This window comes from Coregonus clupeaformis, chromosome 8, assembly GCF_020615455.1.
Source record: "Coregonus clupeaformis isolate EN_2021a chromosome 8, ASM2061545v1, whole genome shotgun sequence".
Classification (NCBI taxonomy): domain Eukaryota; kingdom Metazoa; phylum Chordata; class Actinopteri; order Salmoniformes; family Salmonidae; genus Coregonus; species Coregonus clupeaformis.
The window spans coordinates 48,361,937-48,389,257 of record NC_059199.1 but is presented as its reverse complement, the minus strand read 5'-3'; the positions used below and the strand labels follow the sequence as shown (position 1 = coordinate 48,389,257).

The 27,321-nt window shown below is 44.3% G+C and overlaps 1 protein-coding gene across 1 annotated transcript; it reads right to left on the bottom strand.

Annotated features, from left to right (window-relative positions):
- Positions 1-989: 989 nt before the first annotated feature.
- On the bottom strand, positions 990-11,752 carry LOC121571871 (transmembrane protein 170B). The gene is made up of 3 exons (XM_041883638.1): positions 11,318-11,752; positions 5,112-5,282; positions 990-1,324 (listed from the first exon to the last, which is right to left on the bottom strand). The coding sequence occupies exons 1-3, from the start codon at positions 11,487-11,489 to the stop codon at positions 1,194-1,196; spliced, it is 474 nt and encodes a 157-aa protein (XP_041739572.1). The 5' UTR covers positions 11,490-11,752; the 3' UTR covers positions 990-1,193.
- Between the last annotated feature and the right edge of the window lie 15,569 nt (positions 11,753-27,321).

Genomic DNA, 27,321 nt, shown 5'->3' with positions numbered 1-27,321 from the left:
GGAGCCCACGGAGATCCATTTGTATCGCGTTCCAAAAATTCTGCCACACAAATGTAGGTAGAACTACGTAGAGAGTGATGCAAACAGACCTCCGTTTAAGTAGACTGTGTAGAGCCCTTAACAAGGGTAGTGGTTATCTACATAGTAACCTTGAACAACGGCACCTCAACAACCTACCCTATTTAGACACCTCTTAGGTAAAGGAGGGGGATCACCAACATTTAGAAAGTGCAAAGATTAAGCGTAGTTTTCTCTCTTTCCTTTAGTAAAGACATTATGGAGTGTTGCGAACAAAAACCCTGCTGTGGTAGTTAAAATACTTTACAAGAAGGAATGGTTATTAGAATATCATTTTCCAAGGACAGAAGATCCAGTTGGTTGTGGTTGGTTTGTGGTTGGTAGACTTTTTAACACTGAATGGTAGTTTGGTTGACCATCATCATTGGGTTGACAACCTCGCCGGCATGTCAGAATGACGGTGGGTCTTCACAGGGCCAGTTTTGTTCTGGTCATCTCATCAACGTACCGTGGCACTTCAAGGACCGTAGGCTTGAATTGTTCAAATAATTACAGGTTGCTGTCGTTTCTCTTTACTGTAAAAAATGGGGAGTCCCCCCCACAAGTGCAACAGAAAGCCTTAAACAGTCTGTGGAGATGGCCATGAAAGCATCCCCCTTTACAACACTGGAGTTAAGTCCCAGAGGCCATTCGCACATAGAACCTCAAATTAGCTTTCAGTCCAGGTTGTGGTTTCACTGACTTGACACTTGACAGAGTCTGCGGACATCGCCAACTGGTGGGGAGCCTAAGGAAGTGTGTTTCTTTGACACGGAGAAGTGAGGCCTGCATTGAGAGGTCCCTTGTAGCAAAGGGAGCTCTAGTGAACGTAGCAGTGGCTGAACAAAGACACTAAGGGGCACTCTTCCACATTCATCCATCCCCAAATGTCTGGACGTCTAGGACTGGGACACAATCTTCTTCTCTTCTTCTATTTGACTCTATTTGTTTTCCTTCAAATACTATGTGCAGTTAACTGCCACCTATTGGCTTTGTTGCTGTCCGTCACTGCTTGTGTAACTGGTGGGATGTGAACCCCGGTCTATCACGTGCCAAGTCGCTCCCTTCCTCTTTCCTCTCTCCTCTCCTGTGTGTCTGTCCGTCAGTGAGTCTGTCCGTGTAGCAGAGTCATCTCTTCAGAGAGTGGCCAGTATACGTGAGAAGGAGATGACTACAGAGAGTGTGGTCTGGCCCACTCCAAACACCAGGGCCTGGAGGGGGGCCATGTCCTTCCCTGCCACACGGTACACCCCTGCCACCGCTGCACCTGGAAAGAGACACACACATATAGATTATATGACATTGATATGACTATAAATATGACACACTGGGCCTGTAGACACACACCGGCAGCCAGTCAAGGCTTGTCAACTGTGTTCAATAGCATTTTAGTACCAATAAGAATACACACAAAAAAGAAGAAGGAACAGAAAGAAAGAAAGAAAGAAAGAAAGAAAGAAAGAAAGAAAGAAAGAAAGAAAGAAAGAAAGAAAGAAAGAAAGAAAGAAAGAAAGAAAGAAAGAAAGAAAGAAAGAAAGAAAGAAAGAAAGAAAGAAAGAAAGAAAGAAAGAAAGAAAGAAAGAAAGAAAGAAAGAAAGAAGAATAAATACACTGAGTGTACAAAATGTATCTTCCCATGAAATAGACTGACCAGGTGAATCCAGGTGAAAGCTATGATCCCTTATTGATGTCACTTGTTAAATCCACTTCAATCAAAGTAGATGAAGGGGAGGAGGCAGGTTAAAGAAGGATTTTTAATCCTTGAGACATTTGAGACATGGATTGTGTATGTATGCCATTCAGAGGGTGAATTGGCAAGACAAAAGATTTGAGTGCCTTTAAACGGGGTATGGTAGTACAGTGAGGGAAAAAAGTATTTGATCCCCTGCTGATTTTGTACGTTTGCCCACTGACAAAGACATGATCAGTCTATAATTTTAATGGTAGGTTTATTTGAACAGTGAGAGACAGAATAACAACAAAAAGATCCAGAAAAACGCATGTCAAAAATGTTAAAAATTGATTTGCATTTTAATGAGGGAAATAAGTATTTGACCCCTCTGCAAAACATGACTTAGTACTTGGTGGCAAAACCCTTGTTGGCAATCACAGAGGTCAAACGTTTCTTGTAGTTGGCCACCAGGTTTGCACACATCTCAGGAGGGATTTTGTCCCACTCCTCTTTGCAGATCTTCTCCAAGTCATTAAGGTTTCGAGGCTGACGTTTGGCAACTCGAACCTTCAGCTCCCTCCACAGATTTTCTATGGGATTCAGGTCTGGAGACTGGCTAGGCCACTCCAGGACCTTAATGTGCTTCTTCTTGAGCCACTCCTTTGTTGCCTTGGCCGTGTGTTTTGGGTCATTGTCATGCTGGAATACCCATCCACGACCCATTTTCAATGCCCTGGCTGAGGGAAGGAGGTTCTCACCCAAGATTTGATGGTACATGGCCCCATCCATCGTCCCTTTGATGCAGTGAAGTTGTCCTGTCCCCTTAGCAGAAAAACACCCCCAAAGCATAATGTTTCCACCTCCATGTTTGATGGTGGAGATGGTGTTCTTGGGGTCATAGGCAGCATTCCTCCTCCTCCAAACACGGCGAGTTGAGTTGATGCCAAAGAGCTCGATTGTGGTCTCATCTGACCACAACACTTTCACCCAGCTCCTCTGAATCATTCAGATGTTCATTGGCAAACTTCAGACGGCCCTGTATATGTGCTTTCTTGAGCAGGGGGACCTTGCGGGCGCTGCAGGATTTCAGTCCTTCACGGCGTAGTGTGTTACCAATTGTTTTCTTGGTGACTATGGTCCCAGCTGCCTTGAGATCATTGACAAGATCCTCCCGTGTAGTTCTGGGCTGATTCCTCACCGTTCTCATGATCATTGCAACTCCACGAGGTCAGATCTTGCATGGAGCCCCAGGCCGAGGGAGATAGACAGTTATTTTGTGTTTCTTCCATTTGCGAATAATCGCACCAACTGTTGTCACCTTCTCACCAAACTGCTTGGCATGGTCTTGTAGCCCATTCCAGCCTTGTGTAGGTCTACAATCTTGTCCCTGACATCCTTGGAGAGCTCTTTGGTCTTGGCCATGGTGGAGAGTTTGGAATCTGATTGATTGATTGCTTCTGTGGACAGGTGTCTTTTATACAGGTAACAAGCTGACATTAGGAGCACTCCTTTTAAGAGTGTGCTCCTAATCTCAGGTCGTTACCTGTATAAAAGACACTTGGGAGCCAGAAATCTTTCTGATTGAGAGGGGGTCAAATACTTATTTCCCTCATTAAAATGCAAATCAATTTATAACATTTTTTACATGCGTTTTTCTGGATTTTGTTGTTGTTATTCTGTCTCTCATTGTTCAAATAAACCTACCATTAAAATTATAGACTGATCATTTCTTTGTCGGTGGAAAAACGTACAAAATCAGCAGGGGATCAAATACTTTTTTCCCTCACTGTAGGTGCCAGGTGCACCGGTTTGAGTGTGTCAAGAAATGCAACGCTGCTGGGATTTTCACGCTCAACAGTTTCCCGTTTGTATCAAGAATGGTCCACCACCCAAAGGACATCCAGCCAACTTGACACAACTGTGGGAAGCATTGGAGTCAACATGGGCCAGCATCCCTGTGGAAGGCTTTTGACACCTTGTAGAGTCCATGACCCAACGAATTGAGGCTGTTCTGAGGGCAAAAGGGGGTTCAACTCAATATTAGGAAGGTGTTCCTAATGTGTGTGCAGTATATAATAATTAATAATAATTTGCCATTTAGCAGACGCTTTTATCCAAAGCGACTTACAGTCATGTGCGCATACATTCTTACGTATGGGTGGTCCCAGGGATCGAACCCACTACCCTGGCGTTACAAGCGCCATGCTCTACCAATTGAGCTACAGAGGACCACATATGATCTGTCCTCATCCTTCCTCGTATCGTCATAGCTCCCTACTGGAATCTAAAGTTGTCTCTGTAGAACCTCCTGCATGGACAGATTTAATACCGTTAAAAGATGGCCCTTTTAAAGCTGGCCATATTAATATGTGTGATTGAGTGTCTGCCCACATACTGTGTTTACTTGCCACTCTGGATGCATCCCAAATGGCACCCTATTCCCTTCGTAGAGCACTAGTGCACTATGTAGGGATTAGGGTGCCATTTGGGATGCATCACTCTCTCACAATACGCCGTTATGATTATCGCCATGGAAGGTCTCAAAAGTACAACTGTCTGAGTACAACTTTTAAAAATTATTTTCTCAAAACCAAGATACAAATCTTAATTTAAGTCAACACAGTAAAGAAAAGACAAGGGAGTGATAACCTATAAGCTGGCTCAAAGTTGTTGACGTCTGACTTTTGCCAGTCGACCAGTGAATAACCTCACCTTCCCTCCCTCTTGGCAGAGTGTTGCTGGCTGGCTGCTGCTAGACGGTGCTAGCTCTTAGCTGTTTTAGCGTACACACAGGGCAATGCACAGTCAATAATCTGCTCTCTTTCTCGGCGAGCTTCCACATTAATAATAAAGTGGTCTGTCTATTTTGGGCTCGGCTTGCCTCTCTGTGATTGAGTGTGATTCATCCAGCCCTGTCCTCAGCAGCTCCTGTCCTGTCATACCCTACGTAGCTCACAGAATGGCACCCTATTACCTAAACAGTGCACTGCTTTGACCAGAGCCCTATGGGTGCACTATGTAGGGAATAAGGTGACATTTGGGACACAGCCACAGACAGGTCTATTTACACAGACATATACAGTACTATGTCCCACTCTCTGATATACTTATCATATACTGGAAGATTATATATCAGAGGAGGGAGGATGATATTTGGGATAAAAATGTTGGGCATTTGTAGAGAGGACAATGGGACAGACAGACAGACAGACAGACAGACAGACAGACAGACAGATAGATAGACAGACAGACAGATAGATAATACAGACAGAGAGATAAACAGACAGACACACACCGACCGTCCCCCCCGTCCCCGTCCCCCCCCGTCCCCCCCCGTCCCGCCCCCCACACACACACACACACACAGTAGGCGGTGACTCACTGGTGATGACTCCACCGGCCAGGGAGGCCAGGAAGCCCACACTGACCAGGACCAGGGTGATGAGGCGACCCCTCTTGTGGCGCTGCAACATGACTACCATGAGCAGGCCCATCGCCCCGTGGACGAAGAGCGAGGAGAACAGACTCCACAGGAACACCCAGTACCACATCTCTGAGAAGAGGAGAGGAAAGAACACATGCAGTCGAGTGGTTATACACAGGGAAACAAACAACACGCATCGAGTAGAGTGGTTAGTTAGACAGCTCTGTAGGCCTACCAACAACCTCAGAAATGTTGACATACAGATGTAGGATCTTAATTTGAGCTAGTTTGTTACAGAAGGAAAATAATCCTGCAGCAACAGGAATTGAAATTGGATTGTAATTAACCCTATCAATCCCGAGACCCCAGCAAAAATCAGCTTTTCATTTAACTGACTTTCATTTATCTGCATGTCCAGCCCTTATATTTAGCCTCACAATTAAGTGTTTTACCATTTTATTTTCAGGACAACCAGGGCTAGAAGTAGAACACAAAACAATTTGACATAAACAGTTGCATTCATGAGTTTTATTGATTAATGTCAATAAAAAAAACAATGTCCGCCAAAGCTAAAACATGATATAAATGAATTCATATGAATGCTGTAAGTACAGAAATGATTTGCTCACTTGGAAATGAATATCCAACTAGTCAGTGACAACTGTGTGGAGTTTGGAGATTGTGACATCAACTATGTGATCTTATTACAGTATTGTAGACACTATGTCCTGGGATTTGCTATGATCTTCGATGTAGAAGAACCCCTTATCTTTTAATGACTGTTGTGTGGCTTGTAAACGTCATAGAGTAAAACTTGCATGTTTCTGAGAGTCTCAGCTTTTCATAGATAGCTTTTATTCGTTTGTAGTTCAAACCATTAGTACTCTACAGACGTTTTTGTAAAAAATACCTGGCCCCAACAAATCCAATGGTATAACCGGAGTTAGGGTGGAACTCATTGGGTAAATTGACATTTTTTGTTAGGACAAATCAAGTCTGACATTTTAAAGTGGAAATTGTACTGTACATACATGTCTCTGAATGGAAAACATATTGTCACGCCCTGACTCTGAGGACTTGTATTTGTTGAGTCAGGGTGTGTATTTTCCGTGTTGTGTGTTGCTATGTTTGATTTCTATGTTTTAGATCTAGCATGTGCAGATCTATGTTGGCCGGGGTGGTTCCCAATCAGAGGCAGCTGTAGCTCGTTGTCTCTGATTGGGGACCATACTTAGGCAGCCTTTTGACACTTGTTAGTTGTGGGATCTTGTTCCGTGTAAGGTATGTTGTTTGTATGCTACCTTGGACTTCACGTTTCGTTTGTTGTTTTGTCGTGTGTTTAGTCGTTAATAAATATGAATGCATATTACGCTGCGCCTTGGTCCTTCTCGTTCGTAAACGATCGTGACACATATGGTTAAAATAGACACATTCGAAGTAACAGCCACTGCGAGGTGTCAGAGAACATGGCCTTTGCGTACTCTAAAGATAGAACTGAGGATGTGGTTTTAGACGTATCTCTAAACAAGCAACTACAGAAAACTGTTTGTTTGAAAACACAGGTACAGGATGATATCTGAGAGAGAGAAGCAGAAAGCAGCAGCAGGAAACATCAGATTTCAATCTACAGGCACCTTTTGCCTGGGCCCATCAAGAAGGCAGCCGAGCACCGTAATAAACTCACACTATGCAACCAAACAGGATGCATCCCAAATGACACCCTACACAGACATAGTCTGCTGTTAGAGATTAAAGCGGTAACATCTCAAATCCAGGTACCCATTTTGAAGGTTTATGAAGGGTATTTAATCCATTCAGTGAAGGATTTAAAAGCACTTAAATAAGCATTAACATCTCATATCCAGGTACCCATTTTGAAGGTTTATGAAGGGTATTAAATCCATTCAGTTAATGATTTAAAAGCACTTAAATAAGCATTTTTAATTCAATTTTATATACAATTTGGACAAATGTTTGGATCCCGAACATTCTCCTGCTGTGTCGCTCCCATCAGTGGAACTACTGTACGACTCAACATTACCTCAATGAAAACCCCAAACTGACACTACTCTCGGACACCCAGAACTAGTCACAAGAGATTAAACTGGTACATATATGGTACATACTGTCTAATTATCCCATTTCAGAAAGAGCTCCTCCACAAATATCGGGCATTCCGACACTAGCGATGAATGATTTGTCTCTATGTTTCAACATAGGAATTCCAACACATACCTGGCATTGCTAGTACATGACCAAGACAGGCCTGTGTAAGGAAAACAGAGATCCCGTTTGGAGAAACTAGGGAGGATGGACCCAATCTTATGAAGTCACATAGAGGGTCCTGCAGAGAGCCCTATTCACATTCTCTCCCTCTCCTCTTCATTCCTCTCTCTATTCCTTTTTTCCTGGGCCACAGGCTCCGAGAGACAAGCTTTGCGAGGGGCCAGATTGGCTCCACTGACACTGAGGCAAAGCGGGTTGGACATAAGATTCGACTGGATGTTTGTGAGTAGGGGAAAGAGCGAATGGAAGCTTGGAATGCTTTGATTTGATTTTGGATGTGTTATCACATTCTTGCAATACATGTACCAATGATTTGAATGTACCGTCTAATATGTCAACATCTGCCACGCTACTGCTGTGATGGGAATTTAAACCCCTCTGCAAAGTAATGTATCAATCAGTAGAAACTCTTTAGCATATCCATTTAACCTTGTTCCACAATCCACCGAGTGACTACCTCCTACCTCCTCCTGTATCGATCAGGCCGTCAGCTGTCATGCTTGGCATGGAGAGAGAGAGACGTTACGGGGGGTGACACAAGGCCTTTTGTGCTGCCTAGCCTGCATGGTCTAAACAGAACACACGGCCAGCTCAGTCAGCACAGTGGCTGTGATGAGTTACAATACAGACCCTATCTGTGGTCACCTCCCATCTGGCAGTGGAGTGAGATGTTAGGGGATGGGACGAGATACTGTAAAGAGAGGGAGAGGGATGTATCGAGAGAGGGACAGAGAGAGTGGAGAGAGAGAGAGTGGCAGAGAGTGGCAGAGAGAGGATGATGGATGGATGGTATAGGGAAAGAGTGTGTGTGTGTGTGTGAGTGAGTGAGTAATTGGGGCCAGACTGGAGATGCACGCCAGCCAAGGAAGAAAGGGACGGGACGAGATACTTTAAAGAAAAGGAGGGTGGTGTAAAGAGATACAGAGGTAGAGAGAGAGAGAGAGAGAGAGAGAGAGAGAGAGAGAGAGAGAGAGAGAGAGAGAGAGAGAGAGAGAGAGAGAGAGAGAGAGAGAGAGAGAGAGAGAGAGAGAGAGAGAGAGAGAGAGAGAGAGAGAGAGAGAGATGGATGGATGGATAGAGAGGGGCCAGACTTGGGCCAGAGAGGCACGCTGCCGCCAGCCAACTCCATTAAGATTCCACACAGGCCCAGATATGTCGCTAGCAAGCAGCTGCCGCCCAACCCTAAGCCTGGCTGGATTTGTGGGGCATAGGGCCACACCACACACCTCTGCTCTGTCACGCCACTGGAACACAGATCCCTCAGCGGCACCACTCTCTGCATGGCACCGTTTATACTGTGTGTGTGTGTGTGTGTGTGTGTGTGTGTGTCCTGCATACTGTATGTGTATGAGGGGGGGGGGGGGTGGGGGGTGGGGGGGTGGAGTTGAGGTCATCTGTATTCTGGAGTGTAGTACAAGTGCTGTGTCATCTTCAGGCATGCAACCCCAACCTCAACCCAACCCCTCAGTCAGAAGACTGTTGTATTATTAATGTTTGTTATGCTGCTAATCCCCTTGCAAGAACCTGGGGGCCTCCATCAGCAGCTTTCACAACACACAGTGGGGGCCAGCTGGCCTCGCATGCTAACACAAAACATGAAAGAGAAAGGCATTATGTTCCCATTCCACTGATAAGTGGTCAAACGTTTGGCCCATAGAGTCTACAAAGGCACTGCCAGGCATTGGTTGTGTCCCAAATGGCACCCTATTTAGTGAACTACTTTTGACCAGGGCCCTTCTTTTGACCAGGGCCCATACTTCTGGAGAGTAATGCCATGGTCACTGCTACAGCCTAGTCAGGCTTTGAGAGATTGTTCCCTATGACAGAGAACAGCAACAATACAGTACTGTGAAAAACACTTCAAAGTTTTCATTGAGTACTGTAATAACATGTAATAAGATGCTAATCGGATGGAATAACATGGCAATAACAGGTGACAGAAGTGTGAACAATTCAAGAGAAGAAAGCATGAAAAGACTGATTCAAATGTTCTTAAATGGTGCCACCACTAATCAGCAGTAATCCATCTGAGCACATCAATAATCACATTGTACAAAGACAATGGCAAATCTCTTTGCTGGGTGCATGCAATGTTATTACATCAACCTGTCGATTCAAAACTGAAAAACAGTAGAATGTTTTTGTGCTTGACTGAGAATAAAGAGGGAAATGAGAAGTGAAACTGCTGATATGGCTGTACACAGGAAATACAATTTGTTAAAGTACTCTGCCAGAAGAGTCTGTGAGAGATACTGTAAAAGTTTAAAGGAGTTGTCTGTCATAACATGTAGAGTTTATGGCCACTGTATGAGTCTACATTGAACTTGCTTATGGCCTTCATAACTTCTCTGAGCTTCAACTAACTTAATTCTAACTTGTTTTTCATGACTGGTTTTGAGGATTGTATGGCAGTTCTGTAAGTCCTGCTGCCAGATAGTGGATGTCACTCCTTGGTTTACTCTTGTCTCACCACCACAGGAACTTTACTTCTGCAATACTTGTGCATGTGAGTCACTTCCCTGCTGAATCATGGTTGTGTCCCAAATAGGGTGCCATTTGGGACGCATAGCATGTCTTGTTTTTCTTCATGTTTCTCTGCCCAGGATGTCCACTTGGGCTTGCTCTCAGAAAATCTCCATGCCAGCTTTGATGCCCATTTATAGTATGTCCATCTTTCTCTTTGCAAGGCAAAAAGGAATTCCAGTCAAGAGAGGTCTTGTTATTATGACATTGTAATGTCTGTTGTTCCATTGCCCAATTCATTCTTAGGTTATTGTATTCTTAGGTTATTGTATTCTCTTACCACTTTAGCATTTCCACTCATTCAAAAATAATATCACAAATACAATGACCAATGTACTAGCATGCTCATATCATATCTCATTATGTAAATAAATAAAGCCTTGTAAAAGCCTTTTTGAGAAAGGGGGGGAGAGGATAGAGAGAGAGAGACAGATGGACAGGCCGACAGACAGAAAAATAGGGAGGGAGAGAGAGCGAGCGAGAGAGCAGAGAAACCTAATTGTAATGACTGGTTAGTCAGGCGTTTATACATCTTCTGTGACACTGTCACTCATGATTGTTTACATCTCAACAAATACTTAACAGTAATTTAGAAGTTACCCACTGCTGTGCAGAATAGTCACAGTAGTCTACAATACAGCATCTAGGCCTCATTTTACACAAACACACCACATACACACACTGTAAATGTAAGGCGTGGATCGATGTGCCATATCTCCCTAGAACACCCCAGACTGCCTATCAAGGAGTTGGAGAGGATGACACTAATTACCTGTGATTACTCGACCGCAAGACAAAGGAAGGGGGCTGTGTGGCTGCAACAGAGATGACAACACTACATTTCACAGTGCCAAGTGCATTCACGCAGCATAAAAATGCGTTAACCGGTAGAATATACTTGTTATTCATTCGATGACTCCAAGCGCGGCAGCATTGGACAAGGGAGTGAAATTATATTTGTATTTATCATTTAATTTCCGTAACACATTGTCCGATGTTATTCAACTGACACCAAGGCATTGAGAGGCGAATGCCTCTTAAAAAGTAAGGTACCGGTAGGCTACAGTATGGACACCGACAGAATAAACACTTCGGGGCAGTTACCGGTGCCCGGTGGATATTTCATACCGTGTATACTCTCCCTTTAAAAATGGACGCGCACAGCTGCCCATGTCACCACATTCTATCCAACAGTACAGTAAGTTAGTAGATAACGGCCAGCCCTGTGTGTAGTCTACAACACCGGCAATTGGGTGAACCGAGCCAGACCCTACACACACCGGTTGAAACAATGCCAAGTGCACGACATGTGTGTAACTGTACAGTAATAATGTGACATACAGTACATAGCCTACCTGTGAAATGTTGCAGCGTCGTGCCTTGCACCCAGAGGCTCAGCACTTGCTGCACGGATAGATTGACAGAATAATCCTTATTCGTGTTCATGTTTCTGCCGCCGGCTCTGCCGCCGCCCGGGTTCGCACCCCTCTTTGTGAAATGGCTGTAAGTGGCTTTTGACGAAGACATCGAGGAGACCGGGGTGGCATGAGCTCGGAGGCTTGATCCCCCGGCGCGCACCCCTCTACCGGTGCCTCTGTTTCGGCTTAACGTTGTTCGTCTCCGCGCGGGGAAGGAAAGGGCCAACCGCTCGTCTGCTCGTGCTCATTCTCGGTTGCAGCGGCGGCTGTTTGGAGGCCATGGTGAGTATGGCAGCGCGACAGAGCGCAGCGCACACGGAGGAGTTGTCCTACATCAGCCTTTCTCTCTACATAACCCTTAAAGGGGCCGTCACCAGTTAAAGGGGAGTATACAGTAAAAGCTTACGGTTATGATATTGTATAAGCTTATGAATGGGGAACAAAAGATGAGTAATTAGTACAGTAGCGTTTACGCTGAAAACGTGCGTAATCTTTTGGCCCATGCGGGCGTAATTGAGCGGTAAAATTGTGAAAATCAGTGATGGGTGTTGTAGGCTAGTAGTCTGCATTTTACTAAGGAGCTAGAAATCTTTTGATTTGCAATGAAAAGGCAGTTTTGTGACACATTACTACAAGAATGATGCGTTTTTGTATTGCAGGGCGTTGTCCATGACGTCGTAGCGATGCAGGTACTGTCTATGGTGCTGATTCGCTCCCATGGCGTCAATCCTAAATCGCATGATAAAGGTGGAGTAGCACAGCATAATATCAATAAGAGGTATCAGATTCAGCAGATCATATTCTGTATTACTATAAAATGAGTCAATATTAAGGTCATCATTTGGGAATTTATCAGAGAGAGATGTATCAGCGAACATTCCAGACACAATGATTTTTGGTGTGAAAGTGGATGAGAAGTCTGAAAGCTACTTTTTATTTGTCTATTGATCAGGAACCATGTACAGCAGAATAAGGAGCCTTTTGCAACAGAGCTGATCTCCATTATGGTCCCTTCAACAAATAGATCTTAGAATTTAGATCAATGCTTTGCAGGTTTTACTTTTCACATCAAGTTAGGGGTGAGACTTTTTACAGTAAGCATAATGACTATTGTTAATAAGCATGAATACACTTGGAATTATTAAGATTCTTAACGTATATAACACTGGGGTTTTGCAAATGGCTTTGCGGCTCTTTCTATTTTATCTTTGATAACTTAGGTCTACAGTGATTTTTTTTATTGATTTTTTTATTTAACCTTTATTTAACTACTTTATTTAACTACTACTACCAGATTACTACACAACTGCAAAAATGGTTACATTTCTGTGTGAGAGCGGAGTTTGTAAAGAACTAGGCCAATAACACAGTGTAACTTTAATTTGCATGATTCAGCTTCAATACATTAAACATTGCAAAACAAAATGCTAATTTAAGTACAATGTGAAGCCATCACTTACACTGTTTCAATTTCATAGTCATTGTGAGACTGATTTCATAGTCGTTGTGAGAGAGAGAGAGAGAGAGAGAGAGAGAGAGAGAGGAAGAGATAGACAGAGAGAGACAGAGAGAGACAGAAAGAGAAAAGGAGAGGAAGGGGAGAGAGATATACAGAGTGACAGCAACGGAGATGGAGAGAGAGAGACAGAGAGAGAGAGAGAGAGAGAGAGAGAGAGAGAGAGAGAGAGAGAGAGAGAGACAGAAAGAGAGAGAGAGACAGACAGACAGAAAGACAGAAACAGAGACAGACAGTGACAGACAGACACAGAAAGAGAGAGTGATAGAAAGAGAGAGGGAGGAGAGACAGAAAGACAGACAGACAAACAGAGAGAGAGAGAGAGAGCGCGAGAGAGAGAGACAGACAGACAGAAAGAGACAGACAGAGAGAGCATCAGAAAGAGACAGACAGAGTGTGCGAGAGAGAGAGAGTGTTATGGTCTCTGAGTGTTCTGGAACAAATCTCTAAGGGTGAAGTATTTTCAGATGTGTCCCAGTTCAAAAGGTATGAAAATGAAGAAGAAACGTCAGACATCTGACACCTCAGGCGTATACCTTCGACATAATGTCAGGAATGCACCGCGAGGTGAATGACCTGAATGTGATTTGGTAGATGGAATGCTATGCCGATGATAATAGAATCACTGTACAATACCTTGGGCTAGATTTACTAGGCTTTTGCATTTTCAGAAGGCAATAAAAGACAAAAAACATGGACGACAACAATTGTATTTATTTATTTACACTTGATCCCTTTCTCAAGATCGTATTCCTTATTTTGTTTACTTGTGCTCTACCTTTTAAGTTTTATTCACTTTTGAAAAGAACAGGTGCAAACTTTGATATACAAACACTTGATCTGGTCTAGAGTCTGAATTCCAAACAGCCTTGGCATCATAACAAAAGATCAAGCTTACAATAGAGAGAAAATGTGTCATAGGTATAATTTCACTCTCTGTGGCACTACCCTGACCACATTTCCCATCCATAAAGCTGTGAAAGTAGCAGAAAGTTGTAGCGTGACTGTGTCAAAGCTCTGCTATGGACACCATTGGCTTCTTGAACCCTGAGTTCTTTGTTGTGGTTGGGAAGTTTTGCTCTGAAGCTCTCTCTCTTTCATCCCACACTGTTAACCTATCATCATCACCCACCAATTATCCTACGTGAACTAGGCTCAGAACATATTAACCATAACAGCCGATTATCACATTACATAATGATTTGAGAGATATAGAAATATTGCATGGGACGGTCAGGTTTTACCTATTGTTTGGTCTATGATATCAGGTATTGAAATAGATAGATTGGATTGCAGTGTGTATCTGATATAACAAGTAGTGAGAAATTCAACTGTGGGATATTATTGAGAGTGAAGGGCAAGGTAGATGAAAGGACGTCCATTTCTGGGGGTTATAGCCCAACCCACCCCCACCCTCCAGACCTTTGAGCAGTTTAGGTCAGGTTAGTGGGATGAAAGAGCTATTTGACTCTTTCCCACTTCTCTGCATGCCTTTGATACCAAGCTATCTCTGTACGGTGTGAAAACCTCAATGGATATCCGTCAGATGATCTGGTTCCCAAATGGCACCCTATTTCCTATATATAGGAAATAGGGTGGCATTTGGCATACAGCCATGATCTATGTGTCCAAATTAAAATAATGTTGTTCAGTGAAATGTCCAGTTCAAATGCACTGGTACACTATACATACAAAAGTATGTGGACACCCCTTCAAATTAGTGGATTCGGGTATTTCAGCCACACCCGTTGCTGACAGGTGTATAAAATCGAGCACAGAGCCATGCACTCTCCATAGACAAACATTGGCAGTAGAATGGCCTTACTGAAGAGCTCAGTGTGACCTTCAACGTGGCACCGTCCTAGGATGCCACCTTTCCAACAAGTCAGTTCGTCAAATTTCTGCTCTGCTAGAGCTGCCCTGATCAAATGTAAGTGCTGTTATTGTGAAGTGGAACATCTAGGAGCAACAACGGCTCAGCCGCGAAGTGGTAGGCCACACAAGCTCACAGAACGGGACCTGTCCTCGGTTGCAACACTCACTACCGAGTTCCAAACTGCCTCTGGAAGCAACGTCAGCACAATAACTGTTCGTCAGGAGCTTCATGAAATGGGTTTCCATGGCCGAGCAGCCGCAGACAAGCCTAAGATCACCATGCGCAGTGCCAAGCATCGGCTGGAGTGGTGTAAATCTCACCGCCATTGGACTCTGGAGCAGTGGAAACGCGTTCTTTGGAGTGATCAATCACGTTTCACCATCTGGCAGTCCGACGGACGATTCTGTGTTTGGTGGATGCCAGGAGAACGCTACCTGCCCGAATGCATAGTGCCAACTGTAAAGTTTGGTGGAGGAGGAATAATGGTCTGGGGCTGTTTTTCATGGTTCGGGCTAGGCCCCTTAGTTCCAGTGAAGGGAAATCTTAACGCTACAGAATACAATTACATTCTAGACGATTCTGTGCTTCCAACTTTGGTGCAACATTTTAGGGAAGGCCCTTTCCTGTTTCAGCATGACAAAGCGAGGTCCATACAGATATGGTTTGTCGAGATCGGTGTGGAAGAACTTGACTGGCCTGCACAGAGCCCTATCCTCAACCCATGGAACACCTTTGGGATGAATTGGAACGCAGACTGCGAGCCAGGCCTAATTGCCCAACATCAGTGCCCGATCTCACTAATGCTCTTGTGGCTGAATGGAAGCAAGTCCCCACAGCAATGTTCCAACATCTAGTGGAAAGCCTTCCCAGAAGAGTGGAGGTTGTTATAACAGCCCATCTGAAATTAGCCCACCCAACTACCTCATCCCCATATTGTTATTTATTTTGCTCATTTGCATCCCAGTATCTCTATTTGCACATCATCTCTTGCACATCTATCATTCCAGTGTTAATACTAATTGTAATTATTTTGCACTATGGCCTATTTATTGCCTTACCTCCATAACTTGCTACATTTGAACACACTGTATATATATTTTCTGTTGTATTTTTGACTTTATGTTTTGTTTTACCCCATATGTAACTCTGTGTTGTTGTTTTTATCGCACTGCTTTGCTTTATCTTGGCCAGGTCGCAGTTGTAAATGAGAACTTGTTCTCAACTGGCTTACCTGGTTAAATAAAGGTTAAATAAAACAATTAAATTGTTTTTAAAATAATTAACAGCGAAAGGGGGAACAACTCCATATTAATGCCCATGATTTTGGCACGAGATGTTAGTTGAGCAGGTGTCAACATCCTGATGTAGTGTAAGTTGTAGTGCTGCCTAGCTGGTAGACAGTGTTGATCATAGAATGGCATATTCATCTTCATTATAATAAAGTGTTTTTGAAGCTCACAAGAATTCATCTCTGTTTTGATGATAGAAAAATGATTTGTAAGAAAACAAACATGTAATTTGCATATGAAATACAGCCATCCCATGTTCTTAAAAAAAAAAAAAAAACGGGATTTAATGAAGCTGTGGCTGAATCTAAAACAAAGGTCACAATGAGAGAGGTCAATATTCAACGAGTCCCGACCTAAAGGCCAACTGCCACATTAAAATGTAAATGTTTTCCTTTTGAAAAGGAGCCTAGGCCCATGTTCGTTATCTTCCTGTGAACTACAGACTTTTGATGTTTAATTATTTGGCCACCAGATGGACTCTTACTCCAGTTTCAGCTATATCCCTGCTGTAGTTTTCCACAGACAGTCTATTTCAGTTCATTCCCATTCTTGCTTTTATGCTTTTTATGTGACTGCACCATGTGGTTAGATGAAAAATGTAGGCACTTTATATTTAGCCTTCTTTATTTGTTTGTGCACATTGCAGCACATCAATAACAAATACTGTAGGCTTATACAACAATGGAACACTGAACAGTTTGAGTTCACATTGAGTAAAAGCCTTATAGATTTATGGTACACCATTAAATGACTTCTCTTGTTGAATAAATGTATCCACTGTAAATAATTAAGAGTGAGCTTTCCCATGAGAAGCTCTCCTTTGTGTTTTTGTCTGAAACAGGGGGATTTTGGGACAACCTGTGATATTGTCACAGTGTCCAGGACAGCCTCTCAGTACCATTGTGCTCATCCACAAAGTCAGTCTCAGGTATTGTACAGTAGAAGTCTTTTTGATCTCTTTCATTGTCAACCCCTTTGTTTGTCCTGTGTAATTGAATCTGCAAGGTGAGATATCGCCCAAAATGCTTTCACTCACACTTACCTTTTCATGTACGGGTGCTGTGGTTTCTCTCATTCTTTCATTCTTTCTTTCTCTCTTTCTTCTCTTCTTTCGCTGCAGGCAGACGGCCTTTGTACAGGTGAGTCATCAACAGAAGCTCTTCATCTGGTTAGCATCCCTGTCACAGGACGTTACCTTAACTGGAACCAACCAGCTGAAGAGGATGAGTCAAGGGCACCCTGCTCCCAAATGGCACCCTATCCCTATATAGTGCACTACTTTTGACAAGGGCCAATAATGTGCCATTTGGGATGCATCCAAGATGCTTGTTCAGTCTATAAAAGCAAGACATACTGTACATTCATTTTAATCCTCTTTTAATTTGGTTTCCTTATCTGTTTATATTTGGTTGATTCAAGGCTTTATGGCTGGGGCCATTCATGAGGATCGATCAATAGGGAACACATTAAACTGGTTGATTGTATTGTGTTGGGGCTAGGCAGACATAGCCTGGTTCCAGTTCTGTTTGTACTGTCTTGCCAACTCATATGGTCATTGTTTGGATTGCACAAACAGAACTGGAACCAGGCAGCCAGCTAGCTAGCGGCCTCAGGTTCACTAGCAGTGTGTTGCTGCCTCTCACCTTTGATGATTTCTAAAGAAGAAGGTGTCCATGAGTTCCCTACAGTAAATCACAGGTTGAGGTTGAACAGCGTTTGATGTGGTGATCTTATGTCTTACTGAGGGAGCAAATCAGATCTGAACCACCTGAGATCTAATTGGCTCCTGTATGAAAATAACTACATGCTCCTGAGAGGCCTGTGCTTTGCCTGAATCTGCCCCAACATCTGCCACTGACAAAGACTCTATGCCCCCAGGATGCATTGAGACAAGGCCACAACCTGCCCTTTATTTACCCCCGTTCTACTATAAACGTACATCTACTGTACTATAATCCTGTGTTTGTTTTCTATTGGTACTATCTATGTGTAATGAGATAGACTACAGTAAAGTGGATAAGGTGATCAGCTCAGTGACAGTGGATGGTGGAACGCTGGGTGTGTGTGTATGTGTGATTAGAGGGATTCCGTTCCTGTGAGAGGTCACAGCAAAACGATTCCCCCACTTCTGACACCATCCGTCCACTGTGGGAACCTAAAAGTCCACTCCCAGGCCCAGCTTCAGGCACTGTGTTCCCTTCAATGAAAGGAAACCAAACCCTATGTACTTTAATTGTTCAGCGAGGACCTGGGACTATATGGCATGCATTAGAACAACTCATCATACATAGTACAGAGAGGTACAGAGAGGCTGGGCCTTTTCATGTCCCGGCATGTGTGTGAATGTAGTCTTTCATTGAGGGAATTGTTCACCTGAGGGCATTACCTTAGCTGGGGGCAGTACCTGAACTGTCAATCAGAGACAATGTCAAAGGAATATGAGTCGTTGCATTCTTAAAATGTATAGTTTTTTTTTCTCTATCATGTGACATTGTAATTGAAAGACTACTACCCAAATTGTTTTGTAATAATGGACTGCTATGGCACACATCTAAAATGTATGGTTTAAGAGTTCAGTTAAACAGATTTGACATCATTTGATCTGTAACTCACTCCCGCCTGATTTTGTCAAGCTATCCCTGTCATTGTTTTGTTTTTAAATGTTAAGAGGCACCTACTGTCCATCACAGCTCTACATACCCAGTAGCTTGACTTTCTGCTTAGATTTTGATTTATTTTATTTTACCTCTTTTGCATGGGGGGGAGGGGGGGCTACTCGACAAGCCCTTTTGGGCTTTTTCTCCCCTCCTGCACATACTGTCTTTCTATTTGTGAAAATAAATTAAACAAAAAATGTTTTTAACTAAAATGGTAACCCCAAAGCAGAGGCAGGACCCCTGTTTCATTTTGACTAGCTAGCCCTACAAAATTGGGGTTGGGGTTGGTGCAAGGAGTGGGACTAGCTAGCCCTACACAAAGGGGGTTGGGGTTGGGGCAAGGAGTGGGGCCCCAGGCTAAAGGTATGTGGGGATTGTAAACTAGCTAGAGGCAGGATATCCCAGAAACATAAAAGTTTCCACCTTTTGAGTCTATCCTCCCTCAATCAGCCCAAGACGATGTCATCCAGCTGTAACTCCAACCGGCCTATCAACGTCTAGGATCTGGAGAGTGGGGTGGATTCAGGAAGAGGACACAATGTCCCACATGAGCTGCTGTGTACACAGACCCAAATGGCATTCTATTCCCTATATAGTGCACTATATATGTGCCCTGGTCGAAAGCAGTGCCCTACATACTATAGGGAATAGGGTGCCATTTGGGACAAAGCCACATGACTGACTGTTAGCATGTCCTTTCAAAGTCAGTGAAGTTCAGGTAGAGTTATAGAAAATAAAAGGTATGTATGGGAGTAAGTAGACTGGATCATTTTAATGCAGGTGGTGCTTACAGAAAATAACACTCAACCATTGAATACCCTTAGATGTACAGTATTCTGTTTCTCTCAACTGGCAACAAATAACATTTAAATTGAGGACAGAGGTTCACAGACGCTATAGTATGTTCACCCCACAGATAGCTGCTATCAACGATACAGATCAATGCCAAAATACCATCGCAGAACGTAGACAGTCAACCAGACAGTCAGCCAAGATGTGTCACTTGTCTAATCAGAGTTACAGTGAGGTAGAAGGATGTGCTGCAGATTCCACCAGGCACCACATAGACTAAACCCACTTAGAGTGACAAGGTGTATCCTCTTAGCCTGCATCCCAAATGGCACCCTATTGTCTATATAATGCACTACTTTTGACCAGGGCCCATAAGTGGTCAAAAGTAGTGCACTTTATAAAGAATAGGGTGCCATTTGGGACGAGCCTTAGAATGTAGCAGTCACTTTACTGTCTGTCTGGACACAATCACCTCATTGGTCTCTATGGCTGCTCGGCTAGTGGCTAGACAATGACCTCCTCACTGATACCATCAGAGAGATTCCAGAGATTCTAATCAGAGCAAATGGTTGACTTCTATCAGAGATTACTTCCTGTTTTAGACAAAATCCCTACAAATTGGTTTTCCCGTATCTTTAGATGAGTGAATTTCCTAGTACACACCTTGTCATAGGCAGCACATACTTTGTATATGAGTGTGTGTAATGTAATACACACACATTTCACAGTACACACTCTTTATGTAAGTGTGTACAATGACCGCATTGGCTCTGTTCATTAATCTACTGTAGAGTATGTGGGTGTGTAGCTACATATGTATACCAATGGAATAATGTAACCTTATCCATGACATATCCTAATATTTAGACTCAGTAGGCTTTTACAGTGTTCATCTGAATGCATGAACACATTAGGGCTCAGTGAGTCATCCTGTAGATCAGCTTCCCAAATGGCACCCTATTCCCTATAAAGTGCACTACTTTGGGCCTATGGGCTCTGGCCAAAAGATAGTGCACTAAATAGGGAATAGGGTACCATCTGAGTCATCTTTTAGGTCGGTGCAGGTTGGACAAAGTGTCAGACTAAACAAAAGCTGTGCCGGTTGGGACTCTGATGCCATTCTATGAAGACATAGTATTTTATAATATTATGCCATTTAGCAGACGCTTTTATCCAAAGCGACTTACAGTCATGTGTGCATACATTTTTACGTATGGGTGGTCCCGGGGATCGAACCCACTACCCTGGCGTTACATGCGCCATGCTCTACCAATTGAGCTACAGAGGACCACAACATTTCCCCATCTCTTGCTTTATTCACATGCACTCTCCTATTCATTTTCCAAAACACACCAACATTTACAGTACCAACAAACGTGGCTATAAGTCTATACAGTAGAGTGCCGTAGCACAACAGGCCACCTGACAGTCCTTGTCCCTCACCCTTTGTGAACTCATTGACCCAGTTCAAATGGGACTCAGTCACACAATAACTACCTGTGCTTTGGCTTAGGTACCCTCCTCATAGGGAATAGTAACATAAGCCTATGAATGAATGCCCCTAACTAACACACCTCCCAGATAAGATTTCAATGGTGTTTCCCCATCAACACAGAACTCTGACAGTGACACGTTACACACACCACCGTGATGATCTAACCACACACACCTTCCCTCTGCAGATTTAGGATATGTTGCAAATGGCACCCTATTCCCTACATAGTGCACAACTTTTGATCAGAGCCTGGTCAAAAGTAGTGCACTATAAAGGGAATAGGGTGCCATTTGGGACACTACCTCACTCTTTTATTACAGATCTGATGGACTTTCTTTTCATGCCCGGCCAATTGGAACAGAAATCACAAAGGAAGCTTTGGGTTCAAGTGAGTGCTTTCATTCCAACTGAGACAGACTTCTTCTGATAATGGTGCTCTTTGAAGCCGACGTGAAATATAAAACCATCAGCTATTAATTATTGTAAGGTAATTGGAATCACCACAAAGGAAGGATAGATGATATTGGTATTGATTAATATACTAATACATTATTAATAGATAATAATACATGTAGCTTTATTGCTCTGAAAGGTTCTGAAAGTACTATGCAGTAGTTGTGGGTTAACTCACTAGAATGCTGTACCTGATCTGTCTTGCTTCTGAAACCACACTATTCAAAGCGTTCTGTTGACCATGACGCTACGCCAGGCTACCCCACTATGCTACCGTTAGTCTTAAGAAAAAAACAAACAGAGACCCACAAGAGAATGGCAAGGTCTTTGAACAACAATGAGTATATTGGTGAACAATCAGAGAATGAGAGAATGGCGTCGGAAGAGATGGCTGCCGTTTTACTGGCTCCTAACCAATCGTGCTATTTTGTGTGGGTTTTTTGCGTTGTTTGTAATATCGTATATGAAGATTATGTCTTTGTTAAATGTTTTTCATGAAGAAATGGAATGTTGTTTATGTTAGTATTGTGATGTCACGAGAGGCTGTGTCCTGGAGGGACGTTACATCCCCCTGAGATGGCTGCAAACCCAGACAGCTATGGCTCCATCTGCTGGTATGGTCGGGAACTCCACCCCTCTATGGCCAATCTTCCCACGCAGCTGAAACAAATGAGGAGCTGATGAGCTGAACGTTTGGGGAAGTGAAGAGACACAGTCTCCAACCTGGGCTCTCTGGAGGACAAGAGTGCTGCACGTCCACTTCCATGAGGAATATAAGGATTTGGAGATACTTACCTTTGGGAAATACTCACCTTTGGATATATGCACCGGTGGAAATACGTGAGAGACATTTGGAAGGACTTTTTGCTGGGTTGGCCACTAGCTGCAACGTGGACTACAGTAAGGCTGGGGAAAAGTTATCTGAGCGAGTGAGAATTATGATTTTGGATGTGGAAGAGACATCCCTGAACTGTTAACCCTTAAAGAGCCACAAGAGAACAGAATTTTGTTATATTTTCGTTAATTTCCCAAGACCTATAATAAAATCCTTGTTTTGTTTGAACCTTGTCTCCTTGCACTACTTGAGCAATCCCGCTGAAAGCTGTGTAGCCTCTCGTGACGTCACAGATGGTGGAGAATACGGGCACGCTCAAAGCGTTAATAGTGCATGTCAGAGGAGGATACCGAAGGTTTGATCACCCAGTTTTCCAAGTTGGCCGTAGGCTCCCCGCCCGACTGAAATGGAGGACATATTGAAAGCCCTTGTTGCTGGCCAGCAAGCCCAGATGCAAGCAAACGTGGCTCTCTTGGAGGAGCAAAAGAAAGCCAACCTTCTGAAGGCAGAGGAATTGCAGTTGCAGAGACAGAGGGTGGTCCAAAATACCCGCCCAATAAAGGCAAGTGACTTTATATCTAAGATGGGAGCTACCGATGACATTGAGGCATACCTGCATGCATTTGAGGCCACGGCCACTAGGGAAGCCTGGCCCAAGCAACAGTGGGTTGGTCTGTTAGCCCCCCTTTCTAACCGGGAATCGCTGAATGCTGTCCGGGACCTGGGCCCTGACCAGGTTACTGACTATGATGCCCTGAAGTCTGAGATCCTCAGCAGATATGGACTCACAAAGTTTGGTATGGCCCAGCGCTTTCACAGTTGGACCTTCCAACTAGACCAACCTCCTCGGGCGCAGATGCATGAACTTGTCCGAATCGCAAGGAAATGGCTGGATCCGCAGAGGAATACAGCAGCGGCGGTGGTGGAGGCCGTTGTGGTGGATCGTTACCTACGCGCCCTGCCTTATGAGGCAAAAACGGTTCATCAGTCAACAGGCCTTGACCACGGCTGATCTGACCGTGGAAGCTGTGGAAAAGTACCAGGCCACAGCGGAGATGCTGAATGCTTCCCGAAAAAGACCCCAGGAGTGCGGCCCCACCACAAATGGGAAGAACCCGCTCCAAAGGACCCCCAAGGTCTCGAACCCAGCCACGTCAGGACTTATCCCGGCTCCAGGGGGAGCCAGAAACCAGGCGGGTCCAAGAAGAGTACACCAGGAGAGGGAACTTCGACAGTGTTACCGGTGTGGGGAGATGGGACATATCTCCTGGCAGTGTGGGGAAACCAGCCGATGAACCTATGCCCACTGCGGAGTCCTCCAGCTCAGCACCCACACACCGTTTTGCCTCGCTCTTGGGAGTCGTAGATGGCGGCCCAGATCGACCCCCCCACCTGCCCGGTAACTGTGAATCACCATGATGTGGAGGCCTTACTGGATTCTGGTAGCCGGGCCACCCTGGTGCGTAAGGATTTGGTGGGCCCAACGTGTCTGACCCCGGGGAAAGTCCTCCCAGTTTCCTGTGTCCATGGGGACACCAGAGAATACCCCATTACTGAACTTACAATGACCAGCACACGGGGACCATACACACGACGGCGGGGGTGGTTGATTCCCTCCCCGTCCCTGTCCTAATTGGACGAGACTGCCCAGCCTTTTACCCACTCTGGAGAGAGTCTCAGGAGAGGATAACCCGAGTACCTCGGAAACGGAGAGGCAAGACTCATCCTGGGAAGGCTCCGGTGCAATCCTCCGAGTTACTCACTCCCGCCCGGGCTCTGATAAGGATGGCAAGTGCCCAGACCGACACAGAGACGGAGCTACAGAATCTGGACAAAGAACTGTCTGGTCTGAAGGGGACCGCTGAGAGGTATCGTTTGTTAAAGCAACAGTTAGACATGAAGACAGAAGAGTTAGATATCCTCCAGGCTAAACTCCAACAGAGCTCCTTCCATAAGCAACAGGAGGAGCTGGAGAGGCTGCGCAGGACCATCGAGGAGTGTGAGGAGACCCTGCGCAGTAGTAAGGAGGTCCAGAAGAAGGCAGAGGAGAAGTACAAGGTGTTGGAGAACAAGATGAAGAATGCGGAGGCAGAGAGAGAGAAGGAACTGAAAGCTGCTCAACAGAAGCTAAACTCTGCTAAAACCAAGGCTGATGCGTTCAGTAAGAAACTCAAGGAGAGACAACAGGAGGCTGAGTCCCTGGTCCTAGAGGTGGAGGAGTTGAAGAGAGAGCAGGCTGGCAAGCACCACGGCAATGCGGACGCCCTCTCCCGGCGTGATGCCTTCTTCGCTGCCATTACCCCGACGAGGACGTCGGTCCCGAGGAGGGGGATGTGTGATGTCACGAGAGGCTGTGTCCTGGAGGGACGTTACATCCCCCTGAGATGGCTGCAAACCCAGACAGCTATGGCTCCATCTGCTGGTATGGTCGGGAACTCCACCCCTCTATGGCCAATCTTCCCACGCAGCTGAAACAAATGAGGAGCTGATGAGCTGAACGTTTGGGGAAGTGAAGAGACACAGTCTCCAACCTGGGCTCTCTGGAGGACAAGAGTGCTGCACGTCCACTTCCATGAGGAATATAAGGATTTGGAGATACTTACCTTTGGGAAATACTCACCTTTGGATATATGCACCGGTGGAAATACGTGAGAGACATTTGGAAGGACTTTTTGCTGGGTTGGCCACTAGCTGCAACGTGGACTACAGTAAGGCTGGGGAAAAGTTATCTGAGCGAGTGAGAATTATGATTTTGGATGTGGAAGAGACATCCCTGAACTGTTAACCCTTAAAGAGCCACAAGAGAACAGAATTTTGTTATATTTTCGTTAATTTCCCAAGACCTATAATAAAATCCTTGTTTTGTTTGAACCTTGTCTCCTTGCACTACTTGAGCAATCCCGCTGAAAGCTGTGTAGCCTCTCGTGACGTCACAGTATCAAAAGGGAATGTTTTAGTGTAACGTCACATACAACAGACAGGAAGTGTGTTGTAGACAGGGGAGACTGGTGATTGGCCAGAAGAGGGAGCATCTTTTTGCATTGTTTATAAATAGGGGCTAGACTACAGAAAGGGCGGAACGGCCATGGCAATCTGGGACGCCGTTCTCCGGACACCGCGGGTCTGTAACTTATGCTGTAACCTCATGATTTTAATAAAAGCCTCTAACACGGTGCAGCTTGAGCGGACTCTTTGTTGACAGCAATAATTGCCACCATTCACCCGATACGACAAATGGCGCCCAACGTGGGGCTGGTCTGCACCTCTCCTGTGTTTCAGTCAGCCGCCAGGCTAACTCGCTTTGAAGCATGGCCAGACAAGGGTGAGTTTTTCTTACCGCTTCGGAGCTTGTTAGATTGGATACGACTTGTGTACACTGGAGAGATGTACCATATGACCGTGCCTCGGGTGGCGTTGTTGCTGTCGACTAGGAGGCTGCCTAAAATATTATTCCATTGGAAACGGCAGGTAATTGGAAGTTTAGAGCATAAAACGGTAGGAATTAAGTATTGAAGGTGTACAATTAAAACAGATATGCGCATTCATTAGGGCACTGTACCGCTTAAGACCCCGGGGGGGCCATTTAGAAAATGATGGGCAGAAAAATCCACGTGCACGATAGAATGTGCATTCGGTGGGTTTTAAAGAAAACTCGGTTTGATGGGATTTATCTGATTGTGATTATGACTCGACTCTCGTCCGACGGGGGGTTTGATTGGGTTTGATTTCTCGGTGTAATGGTCATTAATCCACGGTAGCAAAAATGGTAGGAGAAATATATGTTAAAAGGAATAAGGGCAGTGAAGGATATTTATTTGTGCGGTAGGCCGCAGTTAGCTAAAGGCTAAAGCTAATGTTAATGCTAAATGCTGGAGTGTGGGTCATGCTACATGGTACATAGCGGCTAATGCTAAATGCTAAGGCTAAATGCTAATTGTGTTGCGTGCTACATGCTAACGGATATCCTTAGAGGGCCATTGCGATGGATTAAAGCCTCTTAAATTTGTTTGTATGTGGGTGGAATTCAGAGTTCTACGCAAATGTGAGTTCTGTTATGTGTAATTGTCTGAGTATAAGGTATAAAATAGTGAAGCTGTAGCGTAATGCTATCGGTCTAGTGTTTGGGAATCGTATCATTGAATGCATTTGCGCATGCGTTTAATTTTGCGACACTACACTACAGAAAGAGGGAGTTTATGGCACGAGATTAGGACACGTTTTGGTTTACGGCACTAAACTACAACACGAGGGTATAGTAAAACTACAAAAACGGGATTGTGGGTAACGTGTCATATTTCTGGGGGGCTGCGTGTCGCAGGGAGAGAAATAGACACAGACGAGGAAACAAAGAGAAGATATATTTTGACACGAGTATTCTAGTTTAATTTAAGGGGGGAAGCCATAGGCTATATAGTCTAAAATAAAATAATTCACGATAAAGGAATATAAAAGGGTTGATATAGGGGAAAAAATAGTAATCCTTTAACTAAAGTAGTGTTAGAAAAACTAATGGCAGAAGTTAGTACACCTTTCTCACATACGGATTCAGCAAAATGACACCCACCTTATGAGAAGGGAAGGAGAGCTTAGGGATGTTTATCCTCAGCTTCCAGGGATCATCCAGGAGGGTGATTGTTGCATCAGAGATGAATATGAACAAATAATAGATAGAGGACAAGCAGAAACGACGATAAAGATTAATCCAAAACTCCAGAAGGAAGGAAATGAGATGTCTGGAAGAGAAGAGTGAGGTTAAAAAAGACGAGGATGATGAAGATGAGAGTGATTGAGAAGAGGTCATGCATGGGTGGATATGACTCTGTGATCAGAAGGAAGTTGGCAAGAGAGGAAAGAAGAAGGATACTAGAGATTTGATCTCTGATGGAAGTTGAAGGAAGAAGGATACACGAGATTTGATCTCTGAAAGCAAAGATGAAGAAAGCGATGAAGATTTGGAGATTAAAGGTGCTTTATGTTCAAGAGGATTTTATCCTACAAGGACTGGCACAGAAGAAATAGAAGGAGATA

Coding starts and splice junctions, on each gene's coding strand:
- LOC121571871 (XM_041883638.1), bottom strand. CDS start 11,489: ATGTCTTCGTCAAAAGCCACTTACAGCCATTTCACAAAGAGGGGTGCG. Junction 5,283..11,317: donor GACGCTGCAACATTTCACAG/GTAGGCTATGTA, acceptor TCCTCTTCTCAG/AGATGTGGTACTGGGTGTTC. Junction 1,325..5,111: donor GGCCGGTGGAGTCATCACCA/GTGAGTCACCGC, acceptor GTCTCTTTCCAG/GTGCAGCGGTGGCAGGGGTG.